General features: G+C 34.9%; 1 protein-coding gene across 1 annotated transcript; it reads right to left on the reverse strand.

The window, feature by feature from the left end:
- Positions 1 to 2,104: 2,104 nt before the first annotated feature.
- On the reverse strand, positions 2,105 to 19,588 carry LOC149779158 (uncharacterized). The gene is made up of 3 exons (XM_089938576.1): positions 19,447 to 19,588; positions 8,765 to 8,882; positions 2,105 to 2,332 (listed from the first exon to the last, which is right to left on the reverse strand). Exons 1-3 carry the CDS (start codon positions 19,550 to 19,552, stop codon positions 2,182 to 2,184), a joined length of 375 nt encoding a protein of 124 aa, XP_089794702.1. The 5' UTR covers positions 19,553 to 19,588; the 3' UTR covers positions 2,105 to 2,181.
- Between the last annotated feature and the right edge of the window lie 204 nt (positions 19,589 to 19,792).

Consider the following 19,792-nt stretch of genomic DNA (forward strand, 5'->3'; position numbering starts at 1 on the left):
CCAAGTGGTTTCATTTAGTATTCAATGAACTCTGGTGCAGTATTCAAAACACAAAATAATGGTGTAGCACCATCGTTGGTTTTCCAACTGTCTCATCCAAATGATGAGATAATGTAAGACACAGTAAATGCATAAAACATTGGCAACACACTGATTACTATCCAGTGTTAGGGCCATTGAGTGCGATGCTAAGAATCTAGCGTTTTTCAAAGTGACTAAAGACCAACACATTTCAGGGATGATGAGGTGCTTGGGTAATGTAACTTCCATAATGAACACAGTTTCAAAAAACCTTGCTTTACGTACAGGAGGATTCGTGTATCTTCATGAATGCATGCAGAGAAATCTGAACCATATCTTGGATGTGTAAGCATCATAGCATAACCATATTTGCTCATGAGTTGTTTTTTGTACATCGCCAACAAAACGGTTCAGTCTCGTTGTCAAAATTTCAAAGAAATGCATGGCATTTTGAAGACGGATATGATCAACACGTCCCTTATCTCCCTTTCCATTCTGGCTTTGTGCACCTTCATTTAATCTGTACGGGAGCTATTCATCGCAAACAGCATAGGTGCTGCTCGCTAACTGCAGTGGGGAAATCACGTGTAGTAGGATGATTTATACTGCATACTCTGAATGTTATTTCAGGGCGAGGTACTAGCATTGGGACAAGAGAATCACCCATTGAGGATAATGAGTTCAGCTGTTGGATTGGAATCCCTGTGCTTTGCAGTTACTGGGTTGCCAAGGAAACCTACCAGATGCTATTGTTTTACAATTCTCATTGTGCCCCTTTTGTGATTACGCCTGTGGAATATCTAGTTTTATTTACGAAGTGCTTGTCGAGGTTTCCGTCTAATATGTGCGACACAACATTCAATCTGGATAATTTGGAACAATCCTTCTTCTGGGATGATACCAGAAGCTGAAACTTGCAGTTTGTGTTCTTCGTGCTAATATACCATACACAAGACATACTAGACAATGAAAATGTGCGTATTGAATTTTATGAAAGATTGAGTGTATGCTAGTCATCATAACGTACAATAACCCTATACCCTCTAAATAGTGGTTTGTAGTAATAGAACGCTTGTTTGAAAAAAAGATTGTATCGTAGTCATCATTTAAAACATTAACAATTCCATTTCAAATTAACTTGTACACATTTGTGTGTGTATGTGTGTGTTTATTTGCACAGTGTCATACGTGAGTCATTGAAAATTGAGAGTATTTGCGTTCACTAGATTATATAATACCTACATCAAGTCCCAAGCCTTGAAACAGTAGCTATGCAAAATATGAGCAATGCAATGCTTTCTTTATATGGGATCCTTACAGCACAATCATTAGATGATAAACCTAATAATCTATCGACATTTCTTTGATTATCTGAGTTCGCAAGTTTATGTCATAAGCTAAATTCAACTTCAAATGTAACATGTTTTACAGCAATACTTCGAAACTTCTAAAACTGTTAGGCGCAAGACAAAGGGCAGCAACTTTAGCACAATTCGTGGAAGTAAAGTGATTTACCGACATACGAAAGCTCATTTTATGACAATGATATCTTAAACCTTTCAGGGCGCACTGTTCAAAAATGAAAAACCCATTGTTTCTCAATTGAAGATTATATTAAGACTGTATAAGAGCATGTTCAACATTTGCTTTTATGACATTTGATTTAAAAATTTCTAGGTAATGGTAATGTCCCAGAGTACACTGCAACTGCATTTAATATCCTTTACATAAATCGTATCATCACGAATCATGTTCTCATTTGATGAAATTAACAAATTAAAGTTGAGTCGTATAGATCACGTCTCTATGGGATTATTGGAAAGTCTAGACGTGGCGTAAGATAGATGTAACTGCAACGTATATACGCAGCTAGATCAAACAAGGGTACTACGTTTTATACGTACGACCTATTATCTAATTAATCAGCCTAAAAGTTATCTTCTTCAGCTTCTTATATTTCTATAGTTCATGAAGTTATTAACTTCAACGTGAATATTAAAACAACTACTTAATAAAGTAAGCAACTAATCATTTGATGATGAAAGATTGAATGAGTTGAAAATGACTGAAAAATGAATATAAAAAGGCTGCACTCAGACTTTATTAATAATTCCGAGAAGCGATACAAGTGGAGTGTAGATCCATCCTGCATTCATTCATTTAAACGCGCATTTTTTCAATGGGCACGTCTGCTTCATCCATGGGTATACTCTCCTCTCCGTCTCCTTCTTTCACGATCTTGAAGTCACATCCATACTGAATCACCTTGAATCCGCTTGGAACGCTAATCACACCAGCTTTGATTCCAAACCTGTAAATACATAACATGAAAAGCTTTCATCATCAGATATACGCCTAATCTGATATAATTAAGCATAAAATAAGTATCTAAAAGAAAACCATGAGCGCAATTAATTTTAACGGGAAAACTTATTCATTTATGTATTTCATTATGTGATTATTTCTTTATTTTCAATTGCTAACGGTCAGGTGATAAATTCTACGTTTAATTTCTATATGCAAAGTTCGCAAAAATGCACTAATATATTTTCGTTCTGAAGCACTTAGTAGCTTCTTATCAATAAAATTACTTTCATTTTAGCGATCAAGTTATCCGTTCGATCTGCTAAAATGATAACAAACTACAAGGATGTTTCTCGAGCTAAAATTACAAATGTTTATCTTTTTTCGATGACTGTTAACCCATATATTTAGAAATAAAATGTTCTGTCTGTAACTGACTCTTACGAAATAATCTTAAACCCATAAGACTTTCATGCTGGTATATTTTGCTCCTTACAGAACATCTATTTATTTTAGCTGACGTCATGACAGATGGAGCTACAGGAGAATAGAAGCTTTTATAAACCTTGAGGGACCCATTTGTTTCATAAACCAAAATACAAAATACGTTTCCCACAACATATATGCATCGTTGTCTAGATGAATTTAAGATAACTAAACGAGGGTTGCCTTCGCCTCTACGCAGATATTTGTATTTTCATCATACTCTTCAACAAAACCCTTGACCTCAGCAAAATTTACATTTCCTTACGACCATCTTTCCTCACTGACTTGCCCAACTCGCATGCCTCAAACAGACAACTAACATTATTTCCTTCAACACCCGGCATTATTTCTCAGGTGGGAAGTCAGAACGTGCTTCTAATAAGAACTGCAACTTGACGAAGATGTCATCAGAGTGAGACCTTTTGAGAATCGGCAAGTCGTTAAGATTTAATGGAAGCTCTACTGGCGAAAAGGGCCCTTAATCCAGTTTTAAACTCAACTATCGGTTACAATCACAATACAAGTCCCAACTCCAGTATCAGTTTGCAATCAACATGGCAGATTGATATCGCATCCAAAGAATACCAGGATATGCTTCATACCAAGGTTCAGCAAGCAATTCAGGAGCAACGTGGATATGAATAACGCGGCCAGGCTTTAAAGAAATCTACCCACTTGTGTTAAACAGGAATGATCTACTCAATAGTAAAATAAATCCATAGTAAAAGTGTATGGAGCCACTGATCCAGTACAAGCAGCCCACAGCCAACGCTTCTGTTTTTCTCAATGATAAGACATATATGATAAAAGTTGCACTCGAAAATGAACTGTCCGCGATACATGGTCTAACTTTCAGCAACGTGTTGACGACCAGAGGTAAATTCTGTAGTAGCCTTGCAAAGTACACTCAACAAACAATTCTAGGCAGCAGACAAACTAAAGGTGACGGTCAATTTCCAGAATGATACTACCATCGTATTGTGAGTTGATGAGATCGAGCAACTAATTGCTAACACTAATGCTACAGAACTAATATAATGTACTTGAGGAATACATGCAGTCATAAATGGGGTTAACTGTTGGAATGTTGTAGTATCGCCCGTTTTGCGAACAGAGCTACAATCATAACCAGTGGAACGGACTGTCATCCCTTTATGGAAAGATGACAAAACATGTTAATGGACCAAGCTACTACAGAAAGTATCCAACGACAGTTGTTCCCTTGATTTTTGTTTGTGTTCCTTCAAAAACAAAATGTATGTGGGAAATCGTGTCAGGTGCGATCGGTGGTAGTAGCGTACAGTACCTGAAATAAATTTGACTGCTGGTATTCAACAAAGAATTCTGCATGCTGGAATGAATTTTTAAGTCAATCTTCATACTTATTAGGTTATCTTTATGCAAGATGTAATTGTTTTGTTTACAGTCAGAGCACAGACCTCCATAGCGAAGATTTACTTTAGGCTCCTCCTGTACATGCACACTGATATTCTGTTGTTAGCATGATGCCTACTGTGATGTGATCGAAGACACCTCTTGTTCGCGATTGGACATGTGCAGGTGCATGAATCACCGGTTGTGTCTTTCTTCTTTTGCATGACTGTAGACAATCATGACATATAGCCATTGGCACTAAAAACGCACCGCACCTAAAGCAAAGCTTGTTCAACAAATAGGTCTGGAAGATGGGGTAATTTTGATGTCACTTTTAATACTTTGGCGATTATCTATAGCCAAAATATGGTTTCAAACTACAGTATGTTGTCTGAGTAGAGACGAATATTACAATAGTGTACACCAGGCATCCGTTTGAAACTTGTATATGAGAAAGAATATTGTATACGCCCAAAACATCAACATCAACGACACACCCAACGTATTTCCCTCGAGCTTTTGGCTGATCGTTTGGACTTTGAAAATGAAACGGTCGATGATTGTTCACTTGTATGGTTACTACTATAACATGTCTGCAGCAAAACAAAATGCCAGTCTAGCAGTGCAGGGCACTATTACATCATTGATGTTAAGGTTTTGAAACCTGACGACTATCATATGATTTTAATATATGATACACAGGTTATTTATCACAAATATCTAATTGCCTTCACCCCGAGGTCATTTGCATATAGAGATATTATTGGCATCATGGAGCTTTGGTGACCTTCCCTTACCATGTTAAGACGTGTTGTGTCGCACGAGTGTTTATCACAACACGCCTAAAGCCCTTGAAATGACCAACTACAGAGGTCGTAAAGATGCCCTACTGAAGTAGAAGAATGAGTGTCAATTCCATTGAAGCAAATGAGACCAAAGAGCAACAGATGAAACCCTCTTTCGGGCCGGTATTGATAAGATGCCGATTGGGTATAGCCTACAATAAGGTGACTAGGTAAACGCAAGAAATTATACTGACGAAAGTAGCAGGAAAACAAACCAATCCCTAGACCTCGGTCAATTTTTGTGTCTGATTGCTTTGGGTGGGTATCAATGAAACAATTTCTAAGCGGAATTACTTTAATCTAAGGAACGACAAGAACAATTGACTGCATGAAAGGAATGTTTCAATATAACGTCTCAATCTGAAGCATCCTACAAAGACATAGTATATACAGCTAAAACAGGGCAACATGGTATATACAGCTATAGCATGGCAACATGGTATATACAGCTATAGCATGGCAACATGGTATATACAGCTATAAAGTGGCAAGCGTGTTAATGACCGTAGTGACAAGACTATAATTTACCGATCTAGTAATCTCAGGCAAATTCACTTCTCCTTTGACATCAACGCCATCTTTCCAATGAGCCACATTAATAGGTTAGAGGTGTGCGTTCTTAGAGAAGCTATCCCATCCAACCCCGTCCATATCAAATAAATGTTCATATGACGCAGCTGATTATATATATATATATATATATATATATATATATATATATATATATATATATATATATATATATATATATACTCAAAACTGAGTAACCAGATTTAAATTTTGTTGGCGAGATGGAAGCTGTTTCAACGCAATTAAGCGAAATAATGACCTAATATGTATAGTAAACTCAGTCGTGCAGTAAATGTGGTCGATGGTGCTGATACCACTCTGCTGGCCGTGAATCTCAGTATAAGTGTGGCGTGGATTGGAATATTAAATTAATCATTGCAGCCTGTACTGCAATCACACGTGAGATCGCAGTGCAAAGATGATGGCCTCATTTTTGTTGCTGAAATTGTATTAGCCGACAATGCTTCATAGTGATCTTGCCGACACACAGCTACAAACAATCATATACCATATATATAAAGTCCTACTTGATAACTTTGTGTGGGCAAGAATAGCTCACGATTATCCTAGACGAAGCTATCAAATATCCACAAGGAGTCCGATTCTATTTTAGCCAAGAGAAAGAGTCATCCTGTAGATGACCTAACGAACATGTAAATTCACTATTGGTTGCGTGTGAGCTTGAGGCTGTGCGAATATTGTGGTGTCAAGCCAGGAAAAGAGTGTAGAATGCAAGCCATCTGTACAGATTCCGCATGCACTCTTTAAAAATACGAAAGCAAAGATGGGGAGAAATGGACTGCACCATTTTCGATCTTCAACCACAGTTTTATTATTTTTCATGAGACTAAACCTAAATCTAATCGAATATAAAATTTAAGTGTCATCGCTCTAAGTCGGTACTGTCTGCAAACGGTTAAGTAAAAGGTTTCAAAGCTCTCTCTCTCTCACACTCTCTATCTCTGTAAATGTCAGGCCTAAACACAACTACCTTTAACAAAATCAGTGTTACCAAAGGGCAAAGTGTGCAGACATAGCCCCAAGGGCTAGTACCAACCATATACCGGTTCGTAAATAGATCGCTTCGACAGGAGTTCCCTCTTTGGTTACAGTTCCTGAAGCAATGCCTTACTTCCCAACTGATAAAGTAAGCCAGCTAATTTTTATTCTACACTTTCGGTAAAAATGTCAAAACAGGTAAGATCGTACGTTCGTGGCGACAAATATACTAATATAAAACTATCTAATCGATATAAGCATTTCGTTATTGTCTAGCGTAATTTATTTAGAGCATAACAAATTTTAGAGACTACATTTATGGATTTTGTTCTTTGTAATCATTCCATTGTTTCTAATTGAAGTTTTCTGACAACGGGGATAAGAATAAAAAAGTGTAACTATTTTGTGGAAGCTCTTTATAATTTTTCAATATTTTCTTCCAGACATTTTATGTCATTCAATTCACATCATAGCTAAATTATGAAATCCCATGTAGAATTAATTCTAAATGAACCCCTGGTTTGATGTTATTAAGACTACATATCAAACACTAATGACATGACACCATTAAATTATAAAATGTAATTAGTGGTTGTAAGTGCACTATTTATTAAAATAAATGAATCATGCACTGTTTTATCTGCAGAGCAAAAGTATATAATTGTTTCATTATGATTTATTCATATAAATATGCAACCTTACAGAGATATTTGTTTGTATAGTTGAATCATTAACGATTGACTGTCGAATAATGCTACCCAAAATCAAACTGGTGGTTAGAATAAGTGTTTGTCTGTTTCTATGTTTCTGTGTGTGATTTAGATTCTTAAGGTAGCTTTATTAATTTTTCGGTCATATCGCTTCGATATTTGCAGTGTGGCAGTTTACAGAGGTGTCTAGAACTTGGGCGTCATGCCGCGGACGTGTTGGATCATGTCCCACCTAGTCACTTATCCTGACACCAGACCGACCAGCCCTAACGCTAACCTCCTAATACTGAGCGCAAACTGAGGAAGCTGATATTACTATTTGTATACGTCTTTGATATGACTCATCCGGGTTTCGAACCCATGACCTCCAGTATCAAAGGGGCACTTTCACACTTAGGCCACCAAAGCAATCGGTGACAAGAGACTATAATAATAATAATAATAATAATAATAATAATACCATCAAAAGCTCTCAGTAGCATATAAAGCCTTAAGAAGAAAAAGAAATGTTACTGTTTTAGCAATAGTATTAGTAGTGGTAGTAGTGGCAGTAGTAGCAGTGGTGTCAATGTCCTTGTTACCAGCTACTATAAATAGTAACGAAATTAAAAGCACCGGTGTCAGCATGATAGTGTGAGTCTTCAATTAAGGCCAAAAACTTGTATCAAAATTATATGTCGTTATTCGAAATATTGAATCCTTCTCAGATCGGCACAAACCGCCAGCTGCGGTGTAATTCTGGTAGTGACACATCAATCCTATTGCCTCGACAATAAATGGCCTTTGAATTGTGGATATGCAGTTAAAAACAAAAACAGCAAAAATAAATCCACATACTGTTTCTCTCTCGCTAATTTAGTGCGTGAGTGTTGATCACTTAGGAACCGAAAGTAGAAGAGACTGTATCTTAGAGAATAGCGGTATGCATGTTAAAAACACTATCACGTTTGCGCTGTCTTAAAAGCAAATAGTACAGGAAATGGATATTTATAAGTTACCATCTATTTCGTATGGCGTAGGTGTACTATAAAATTAAATTATCGCATGGGTTAGTAATTTTACTTCAAATCTAAACCTCACCTTGAGAAGCGAAAGAAAAAAACACCACCTGCACAAGAAGCATATGAGAAATGAATGAAGTGAAGCATGAGTCAACAGCACTGTAATCAGTTCTTTTTTCAAATTCAGATAGCCCTGCTTGTCCAGGTACTGATTTTAACAAAAGGAATGACAGAATCAATATATCGTCCTATTATCCGGCACTCTGTCTTCACTCGTGTTTGATTAATCTTTAATAAAATCTTGCTTTCATAGTAAAACGGCTGTTGGATGTTGGCACTAACCGGTTGTAAAATTAAATTCAGAGTGTAATATTTATGTATGACAATCTCCAAGTCCCACGACGTAACATATCAATTTAACAGTACCACGTAGATGTTACAAGACGTAACTCACCCGCAGCACGAAAGTCCCCAGCTATAACAGCTGCATGAGAAACAGTCGGTCGTCTTGAAGTTGGACCCTTGCATTAACTTCAAGCCTTCATATTCACACGTCACTATCTCTTTGGAGTCTGGAAGGATGAAACATAATAAAAGCAAAGAACGTAATAGCATGTTCCCTTAGAATAAAAATGGCTTTATCATTCTTCACTGTCTCATTTCACTTCCGATATTCGACTTTCAACTTTCTGCGCAATCATATTTTCTTGCAAAGTTTTCAAAACATGTACCCATTTCTCAGCGGCAGGTTCTGCGCAATCATATTTTCTTGCAAAGTTTTCAAAACATGTACCCATTTCTCAGCGGCAGGCTATAAAATACCATTGTCTTTCATTGATATCTTGTAATATTTGCTTGGTGACAGTAATGGGAGTTTCATGAGGCTATGATTAGTAATTAAGTCGATTCTTGTGCATTTCTGTTTATGGGTGTCTGTTTTCGGAAATCATTTAAGGTAGATGGTGTGCAAAGTATATTGCTTAAACCTTTTTTAAAAATATTTCCTGTATACGATGTCTTTCAGTTCATCAGTTATTTTAATCCAATTTATACGTTTGAAACTTTCTACATTTTATTATAATGGTTCAAATCAAATATAAATTAGCTTTAATATGGTGCGATCTTTTGATACTAACTGGTTTAAATTCGTTTTAATGCCTTTTTGTAATTTAATAAGGACTAATATAATAATGGTTTACAATGGCAATATGATCCATTGAATAATCATATGTGATTCACCTAGTTTTATTTATTTGCACTGTTCTTGCTATGTTTCTCCATCAAACAAAACACTACGTATAAAACTCAGATTCTAAATTTAATTTACACTATAAGTAAAACAATTTGTTCACATTTGTGTTTTAATCCAAAACGATTTAGTGAGAATTTAATCTGCGACATGTTTGAATTTATCACGCATATTAATATTCCGTGTACTTCATATCAATGACTTTCTTATATACATCGCCACCATACTTATATACTTTTATCTCTCTCTCTCTCTCTCTCTCTCTCTCTCTCTCTATATATATATATATATATATATATATATATATATATATATATATATATATATATATATATATATATATATATATATCCTCTGTACATTTTTCCAGATGACGACAAGGTCGATGATACTTGATCAGCACACTTAGATGCGATTTTTCCACTGCTTTGCCAAACGGGTTACTGAAAATATTTAAAATCAGTTCAACAAGATTTCGAACTTGAAAATGATATCCTGCAACAATTCTGACGCAACTTAAATTTTGAGCTTAGCTGGCTCGTGATTTTGGATTCGTATTAGCCAAGATAAACATTGTTCAAGTGTTAATTTTCTTCTTTAAGTATTTCTACAACGAAGATGGTTTGATTTGCGGACATATTCAAGAATTAGGTTGATTCTGAAGGTTATAAAATGATTATAAAAGCAATAATCTCGGCATAAAAATATCACGTGTGTATATTTGCAGATTTTGTTCTAATAATAGTGCTGTTAAAGAAAATAAAAGCGTGGATGTATTGATTTACAGATTGCATCCGATCGCGACAACGACTAGATAGGCATAATCATTTATAATAAAGGATGTTTCAATCGTGTTACTGACAAAGGAATAAACTACGTACTAGCTATCGGTAAAAATGACTGAGTTGTGCACGGTTAAATTTTAATACGGCTCAAATAGTTGGTAAAGTATACAGACTCAGTCTGCATTTATTTGATACAAATAGATTGATTTATAACAAAATACCTTCAATTTGAAAGAGCACATGGTGATTTATAATACGAAATATCGACGTTTTAATTGCCCGTAAGAATGTCATAATCCGACATAAATATGATATCATTCATATGTGTCAATTAATCTGATATCATTGATATGTTTCAGTAGAGTCACAAAGTTCCAATTTACATTTCAGACAAGTACCCGTTGTAAAGAGATATCCAGTTGACTGGTTAAAGCCTTCCCGTTGTTGATAGATGTCCATTTGACTTATTGAAACGAACACGTTTAAGATGTCCGTTTGGTTAGTCGCAAAGTACATCTTGTAGACAGATGTCCATTTTGGTGTGTTGAAAAGTACCCGTTGCAGAAAGATGCTCAGTCAAAAATGCATAAAGACAACTTATCAGGCATACCATTTTAATGATCCACAAGGAACAGTATTTGTGAACTTCATTCTATGATCCAGCAATTCAGGTTGCTTATGCAAATATTAATCATCTATTTGATCAAACTAAACTTTACAAAAAGAAAATGCACTAAGCTAAACTAAAATAATGTTTACTTTGAATTATTTACGTACGGTCAGAAGAAAAACAAATTTCCTATGAAAAAAGTATATGTAATTCATTTGGATGATCGGTGTCATACAGGCATCGAAGAAGTGCAAGCATATAAAATGGCGATGACAATTGTTTCTCAAAATACGAATCAGCCCTTAGACGATAATTAAAGCAAGAGAATGTATAAGAAGTTTCCAAATTCTGCATAAAACAGATTCGTGGATAAACGGAGCTTCAAAAGAATTGTATTTAAGGACTTTGCAAGACCAGGAAAACATAACGTACTTCAAAAGTATGCAGAATTATTTGAAAGAACTATAAACACTTACATGTTGAAGTTATTAAATAAAATTTAATAGAACATTGGTTTACTTTATCCTAAAGATATTGCCTCGACAATAAATGGTCTCTTGGCAATAACACACATCACACATGAATATAAATGATTAAACAGCAAGATATTAAACATAAAATATCTAGATTAAACTGCTTGGTTATTACTCAGTTAATACATTTAGCACTATTAAATACATATTTATAAAAGAGCCAGAATGAAAAATAGAAGGTACGATTTGCACTGAGCTATCTCCCTAATATTACTAAGGAAATATTCAAAGTCAGAAAAGTAATTTTAGGTGAACCCATTGTATTCAAACTGGAAGTCTCCAAATGTGTGGAAAAAGAGGAATCGTTTATTGACAAATATAATCCCTATGCGATAAAACAAGATGGCATACACATAGTCGAAAAGGTTTTGAAGATCAGAAGACTTTTTGGCAACCAGTATGCACATGTCAAACAAAAAGGATATGGCGATCAGTTTGATAGTTGCAAACTAGTAGTAAACATGCTTGCATTAGAAAAATAAATAACGGATGAACAAATCATAAATGGCAGTATTGAGAATCATGCAAACTTTCATTTTGTTTTGATTTGAAGATACGAATTATCTACGAAAGAAAAGCGAATTTGTATAGATCAGAAAGCCAGAAGCGAAATCGAAATAATGTTCCCAAATGGACCAGCGGAACTGGAAAATGATACACACGAGGATTCTCACATGGAGATAGTTCCGGTCCATCATATCTATAAAACATTCAGTAACTCAGAAAATACACCTAACATTAAAAAATATCAGCAAACATGGGAAGACATTGGAACAATCGGAATGAGTAATATCTTCTTTCACGATATCGGTACACACATGCTGGGTCCTTTTCAGTCACTGTTGCTTGAAGGGTGCCATGACTTATATAAATATTGGGCATGATGAGTACTAGTACTCTTGAGAAACCAAGGTGACTTTGACATGTTTTATAGTGTAATGACATGCGCTTACCATTGCATTAACCTAATCTTTTCTAATTTACGTTTGGCGTTTAGCCACGTAACCTCTGTTGTAAGCGTACTTTGAGGGCTGCAACACGCTATACTCTGCTGATCTCTGCGTTAAGCGTATTTTTCCAAGCAATTGTTGACAGAGTTATTACCTTTTTACGTATATTCGTTATCAAGAAAATGCTACAACGTTAAAAGAAAACACGAGACACCGATATCCCTGATATCGAAAGCATTAAGCATTACAATTTATACAATATCTGTTAACGTTTAACAATATATTTCAGTTTAATTGTACATGTCAAAATATTTTAATGGCCATGTGCAGCTTTGGCAGATTTCTTCACTCGAGTTCATGTGACGTCCCTATGAGTACCCCTGAATTTTCAACCTTTGTTAAGTATGAAGTTTATCATGATTGTTTATTAAGCACGTGGATTATTCAGTACATGTAGGGTGTGCATCTTTGGTACATGTAGCGGGACTATGACCTTGACGTCTCAACATAACGAAAAAGAGACAATAACAAACTAGTGATTTCCTTATCTCTAGAACGTCAAATGATGATGCAATGTATAAAATCTTCTAATTCATGAATGATTGTGTGCACGACGACAGAATACACGCAAATCCGTGTTTCTATTTTCACAATACATGCAATTTGCAAAATAAAAACGATAGCTAATATCCTGTAGTCAACGAGGAAGTTTCACATTTATATATTTCATTCGTGTTCATATTATATTAGTAAAACTTTGTTCTCATCCTAAGACGCATTTTTCTCTTGATGCACATGCATGCGTGAAGCAGACTTATCGATATTAAAGTCCCATTGTTGCCAATTATTTTCCAAGCTACATGTATATCATTATATGTAGACAGAAATTAAAATTATTAAGACTCCGTATGTTCAAGTCACTACAGAGAGAGAGAGAAAGAGAGAGAGAGGTGAAGAATTGCAGACATTTTACTCCAGCAACTGTTGAATTCGAGACACTCTGGTGGTTAAGCCTATAGAGTTATTCGTTTAAAGTAAAAATATAATCAGCTTTTATGATCAATTGCTAGTACAGTTTTTAATGGAACAATACAGAATTGTTTCATTATGAAATATACTTGTGTGTTAATAACACAACTGTATGAATTAAAATTGATTCAAAATAGTACCTCGGTTAAAAACGCTCAACTTCCCATTTATTTATTTTTTTGAATAATCGTCAGCTATTTTCTGTCGCTTATTTTTCTTTCTCTTTCCTGTGTGTCATATATTTAATCTTCTATTTATCTTATTCGTCATATTTTGCTTTCTACGTACTTTTGTTTTGTTGACTGGATATGTTTTGTGATATTGTTTACCATCACTTTACAAACATAGTAAGTTCACAACAGTTATATGTTTCATCTACACGGAAGAAATAATAAAGTAATTAAATTCTAGAAATGTTATGACCACGAAAATGCTAGTTTCAAGTATACCAAATTCAACTATTATTTTCAGAACAATTTCTAATTTGGACATGAAATTAATGACTAGTGTTTTTAATTGGCAGCATTAAACTCAGTGAATCACTGCATATATCGATCACTATTGATATAAAATGGGGAGGAGTAAAAACCATCAGATATTTTATTATGCCCAGGGTCTAATAAACCCATACAGCAACCAGTTTCGTATACTTAATTTTTTCCTCTGGTCCACTAAACCCCAACAAGAGCCAGGTTCCCTTAGGTTTTTTAAGAACCTACAACAACTAGTGTCGCACCTCACATTCTTTCATGTCTTCCAAATCCTCCGACAGTGAATTTTTATTACCTCACTTTACTTTAGTTTTTCAAACAGCTACAACATCCAGTTTCCCTTACTTCATATGTTCATTGATATTCCAAACCACTGTAACAGCCAGTTTCCCTTAATCATCTTCTTAGATAGATGTACATAAACTTTTAAAATGTTTGGCACTGTTTAAGAAACGCATAAATAGTCTTTTTGTTGTTATGTTGTTAAACGTTAGACAATGACGTCAGTGCAAAAATAAACATAGTAGAAACATTTTAATAAAATCCAAATTAAGTGTCAGTATTGTATGAAAAGGAAGCTGTATTGTTACCAATTCTGACTATTATGAATACAGTGGAGTCACTCCACTTACTGACAAGATCGCGCGTGCGTATGAGGCTCTTTGCAAAAAAAGTTGCTTGACTGCTTCCGATGAGGTTACATTTAGTTTGCAATTAATAAACCATATCTTCTGATCCAGTAAATGGCTATGTGTCAAGTCTTCGCCGTACTCCGCCAATGTCTAACACATTAGAATCCCAGGGCGTAATAAGTTGCATTCTGGTTTATATTTATGTCAAAATTGTCTTAGTGCGACTTATATTCACACCATTGTGGCCTGTATTACCCTTTGTGCATACCAGAGTTTCTATGACACATATGTTGCTGATTAGTGTGACTAGCTGTGTACATGCTAGAATGTGCAATACGATATTCTTCAATTAGAACTAAGTCACCATGACCCAAATTTCAAGCTTTTATGATCGGCATCATTGATTGTATTCAGATTAGTGTCTCAGGTCTCAGACACTGTTACTGCTAAATAATATTGCTAAATATACAGGATACTTCATGAGAAGTACTACATCATTGAGATAAAACAAAACTGCGCAAACTGGCTGTACCGCCAATGGCGGTTTCTTTGTTTATGTGTTTGATATGCAAAGAAAAATTACCATGAGTCGGTCTAATCAGTGTTTATCTTAAATCAAAGTAAAAGCAGATGGGTATGACCTGGGGCTATTGTGATCTCCCGCACGTACATATGTATCTAAGTTAACGATTTAAATCAGCTCACGCACGTGATTTATTGAAAGAGTAACAAGTCTCTAAAATTGTTTAAATTCAAAACTAATATTAAAGATTTGAAGAGCATGTGTACTAATTTGCAAACCATATTCAGGCAAAGTCCTTTATTGCAACCTAAGATAATGTGCAATTTAATTAATTATTTTTTTATTTATTCATCTAATCAGTACGTGTGTGGCGGGGGATGGGGAAATGAATGTAAAAATGTAATGTCATTTGTATTAGTATGCGCTAGATTATTAAAAAATATAGGAAAGAAAAATTTAGAAAGCAATCAATTCTCCCGTTTAAAAAAATCAGATTAACACATCTCGAAAATGTGCACATATGTAGACAAAGCTAAGTTAGCATGTGATTTATTTAAACACCAGACAATATATATTCCACGCTATAGTGGTCTGGGTCAACCGCTGCACTAACCATGGATTTTAGACACTGTTACTGCAGCATAGAAAGTGTTCATCACAATAAGTACTACATCATTTGGACAATACAAATATATTCAACTTAGCTATACACCTGCTGGCGGTTTTATTATATTTTATCATTCATTTGATATGCAGATCAGGAGAGCATGTGCCAGGCTTTTCAATTATTACCTTGTAAGCAAGAAAAAGCAGTGTGGTTGTGACTTGGGGCTATTGCAAAACCGGATTTTCCATAACTTTTATATTCAACAGGTATATTACACGTTTTCCTAGCCTGCCAATATACGTACAATTATATTTACATTTTAATAACAAAGACATGCTAGAATAATATTCTCAAAGATTAATATTCTCAGTGTAATATTATCGTACATACATTTTGTAAAATATAGTTATTTACGAACTGTTGCTGTACCGCTGTTCCATCTATGTAAGCGTAATAAATAACATATTATGTAAAGGAAACATTAGTTTTCGTTTCATCTTCTTATATATTTAACACATATTAGAAACACCGCTCCGGTGGCCAGTGGTTCGAGCATCCGACTCGGATGCAGGAGGTCGAGGGTTCGATCCCCGGCCGAGTCATACCAAAGACTTACAAAAATGGTACTAACAGCTGCCTTGTTTGGCGCTCAGCATTAAAAGGTTAGTGTTAGGACTGGTAGGCCTGGTGTCAGGATAATGTGACTGGGTGGGACATCATGCTACATGTCTGTGGCATGGTGTCCCAGTGCTAGTCATCACATTAATCTGCTACACTGCAGACATCGTAGCGATATGACTGAAAAATTGTTAAAGCTACGTTAAAAATCGAAATCACACACACACATTATAAACAAAGGACTGAAAGCCAGACGTTAAGCGCACACTATTTAAATTATGTGTTAGAATATTTGCTTGAGTATCTTAAAACATGTAATGCTTTGTCATGTCACTATCGTAAATGCTTAGCATTTTAGACTTGCCCCATGACTAGGTGTGTAATATAACAGACGAAAGACGTTTACGGAATATAAATACTGTTTTAATATCCCGTAATGTAAACTATTGACCATGCATACCCATTTCTGGCTACTACATATACTATCATTTTTAGATATAACATATGTATGTGTTTTAATTACTTCCTTTAGCCCAAATAATGCATGCACCACATCGTAGGTTATCATCTGCTGTGTGTGTGTTCTATGACATAAATGTGGTTGTTTTCGCTCCTAATGCAATTTAAAGAGAATTTGAAAGATTTTGCTACAAAACCGAGACGTTAAAGTAATAATGATTATTTGAATTTTTAAATTCATTTTGAGGCAATGATACTTATACTTGGCACTAAATCTGATTACAATACAAGAATTTGGAAATGCTGTTTAAAAATTAATTATATCATCGCATATTTTGCATAGCGAAAGTGGTAGAAGGAACATGCCTCGCTTTATTCCTGTTTAACTCCAACTGCCACTTCAATTTAATGTACTTCAAGATATCTATAACTGCATTGATTCTCCAAGTTATTTCCTGACTGGAATCGAATACATATTTAGTCTGTTTTAGGATTAGGACAGGTATGTACAAATTAATTTTATTTCTAGTACAACCATATTATCAGAAACCTGGGAAATGTCATTTACAAACCTTTTTAAAATTAATTTAAAGGCTGTTCGTCAATATAACCCCAACGTTCTTTTTGTAATTGTTTTAATTTTTACCTGTTGTAGACAATGCTTTTAAAAGAGTTAATCACAGTCAACATTCTATTTATTTGCTTTTACAAGTAGTTCTGTTGTGAGCATTAAGTAATGTAGTAGGCAAGTTTTGTTTCACTTACCCACTTTCTATATTGACATGGACGCTGGTCAGTAAAGTACATGGTGTGTATTGCATGAGGCTAATTAGCCATGACATGTATGAACTCTACATTATAGAATAAGAAGGGCTGGATACATAGAGAAAGCCGGTGAAATGCATATGTATATATATGATTACAACACGAAGTTTGTATTATTTAAATGGATAGTACCCTTTAACTAGGATCATGCATTCTTTATTTTGAATTTCAAATGCCACCGGGTAGTATTTTAATTATTCTTTTCAGAGACACTGACAACATTCAATCAAATATAGGGGCTTATATATATATATATATATATATATATATATATATATATATATATATATATATATATATATATATCCAGAATGTTCTAAATAAGAGACAATAACACTTGGGACGCTTTCAGCTTTCTATGATTATTGTGAGTCCAAAGTAAATCTAGAATATTGTGCGTCAGATAGTTTTCTTGTAATCATACAGGTATGTGCCTGTTTCTTGAACACAAATGATCTAAACTTGCATCCTTGTATCTTTGGAGCACAATGCGTTCAAAACCGCTGTAAATGCACGTCATTATTATAATATAACCATATTATTTTGTCTGAAATATTGCCAGTTCTACTTTCTGAGGAACCATAGTTACGCTTTGTACAATCGCCAAGTAGAAAAAGGTAAAAAAAAAGTTAATTAAATCATTACCAAATATTGAGTCATTTAAAAAAAAACAACTTGTTCTTGTTATGAAAATAGAAGAATAAAATACCCAGAGCATGTCACTGTCTTTTATTATCAGGGACACATTCAATGTTACACTCTGGGACGTGTTCAGTTGAACACAAATAAGTATGATATGCTAAACGAAATCGTGTCATATTTGAGTTGTTATAATGTTGTTCAGTAAAGACTGACCGTGATATTCCACATCTTACTGATATCGTTTTCTGAGAGAGTTTGGTAAGTACAGAGATAGTATGTAGTGCATCTGTTTTTTTATTCAGACAACGTATATTTATAAAATTTATTTCCAAAATGATCCAGGTCTTCTAATTTGCTTGTAAGCCCATTCACTCGATATTTGTATTTGTTGTTGTTACATTTTTAGGGTATATTTAAACTTAGTTCAGGTTCAACTGATTAGATTAGATTAGATTAGATTACATTACATTACATTACATTACCATTGTTGACCATTATGGTCAGATGATGGTCACTCCCCTCTACAGTATGAATTATTGACCTATCAGAATGTGCAATCTCTGCAGATATGAAATCAATAGTCTCCTTCAAACGTAAACTGTTCTAAGTGACGTAATATGTTTTAAATATGGCATGATATTGCCATGCCCTTTGCAAACTAAACCAAGTTCGTAGTCGAAAGCTACGGATATTGGCGTATAAGCATTCCAATCCATCAAGCTAAACATATTTCATGTTCTAGCACTTTTGACAATACAGGTCATTAATTGAACCCATATAATAAACTCGCCAAACGTTTTATCTGAATCGCAAGGCAAATATACGTTTGCGAACAAAACAAAACACTCGATCGCAGGCCTTAACATCAATTTGAAACATAGAAGCATCGTGTTGTAATTATGTGACGCCTGTGTTGCAGGAAGGACTATGAAAGTTTCAATCGTGTAGTCTTTTGCGGATATCAATAAAGATGTGTACAGTACATGAATTTTGTATTTATAGTCACGTAACAGTATAGAGGTGCAAAAATTGTCAATTTGCTGATAATTGTAAATGAAACATACATATGTACTGAAATAAATAGATACATGAATAAGTGAAGGAGTGACTGAGGGAGAAGGGACTGAACGAATGGCTGAAATCAGTGAATTAATGAATAAATGAACATAAACCATTATCTCACCTATTTCGGTCACCTGTGCAGGGCTTAATGTGCAGGATCCATGGACTTGCGACTGTAAAATCATGACGAACATAAGCGTCAACAAAAAGGCAATAAGTCTGATCATGTTTCTAACAGTTTTACGGCAATATCCTTCAAATGATATATCGGTATGTCTGGATCCGGGAAACTATCTAATTTATAGGCAAGCATTACACGCTTGCCTAAACTGTGCATTAGTCATATGCAACACACAGACAGCTGCTTGGTTTAGTACCACATGTAAATTGTACCGTGTGGCTTTCAAAATTGCTTATCCGGGCCTCATCGTGGAGAAAGTTGCACATTCCTGCTGAACAGCAACTTC

The sequence above is a fragment of the Sinohyriopsis cumingii genome, chromosome 17 (genome assembly GCF_028554795.1).
Source record: "Sinohyriopsis cumingii isolate HCF-2022 chromosome 17, ASM2855479v2, whole genome shotgun sequence".
In the NCBI taxonomy this organism is placed as follows: Eukaryota; Metazoa; Mollusca; class Bivalvia; order Unionida; family Unionidae; genus Sinohyriopsis; species Sinohyriopsis cumingii.

Coding starts and splice junctions, on each gene's coding strand:
- LOC149779158 (XM_089938576.1), bottom strand. CDS start 19,552: ATGATCAGACTTATTGCCTTTTTGTTGACGCTTATGTTCGTCATGATT. Junction 8,883..19,446: donor TGCACAGGTGACCGAAATAG/GTGAGATAATGG, acceptor TCATCCTTCCAG/ACTCCAAAGAGATAGTGACG. Junction 2,333..8,764: donor TGGGGACTTTCGTGCTGCGG/GTGAGTTACGTC, acceptor ATGTATTTACAG/GTTTGGAATCAAAGCTGGTG.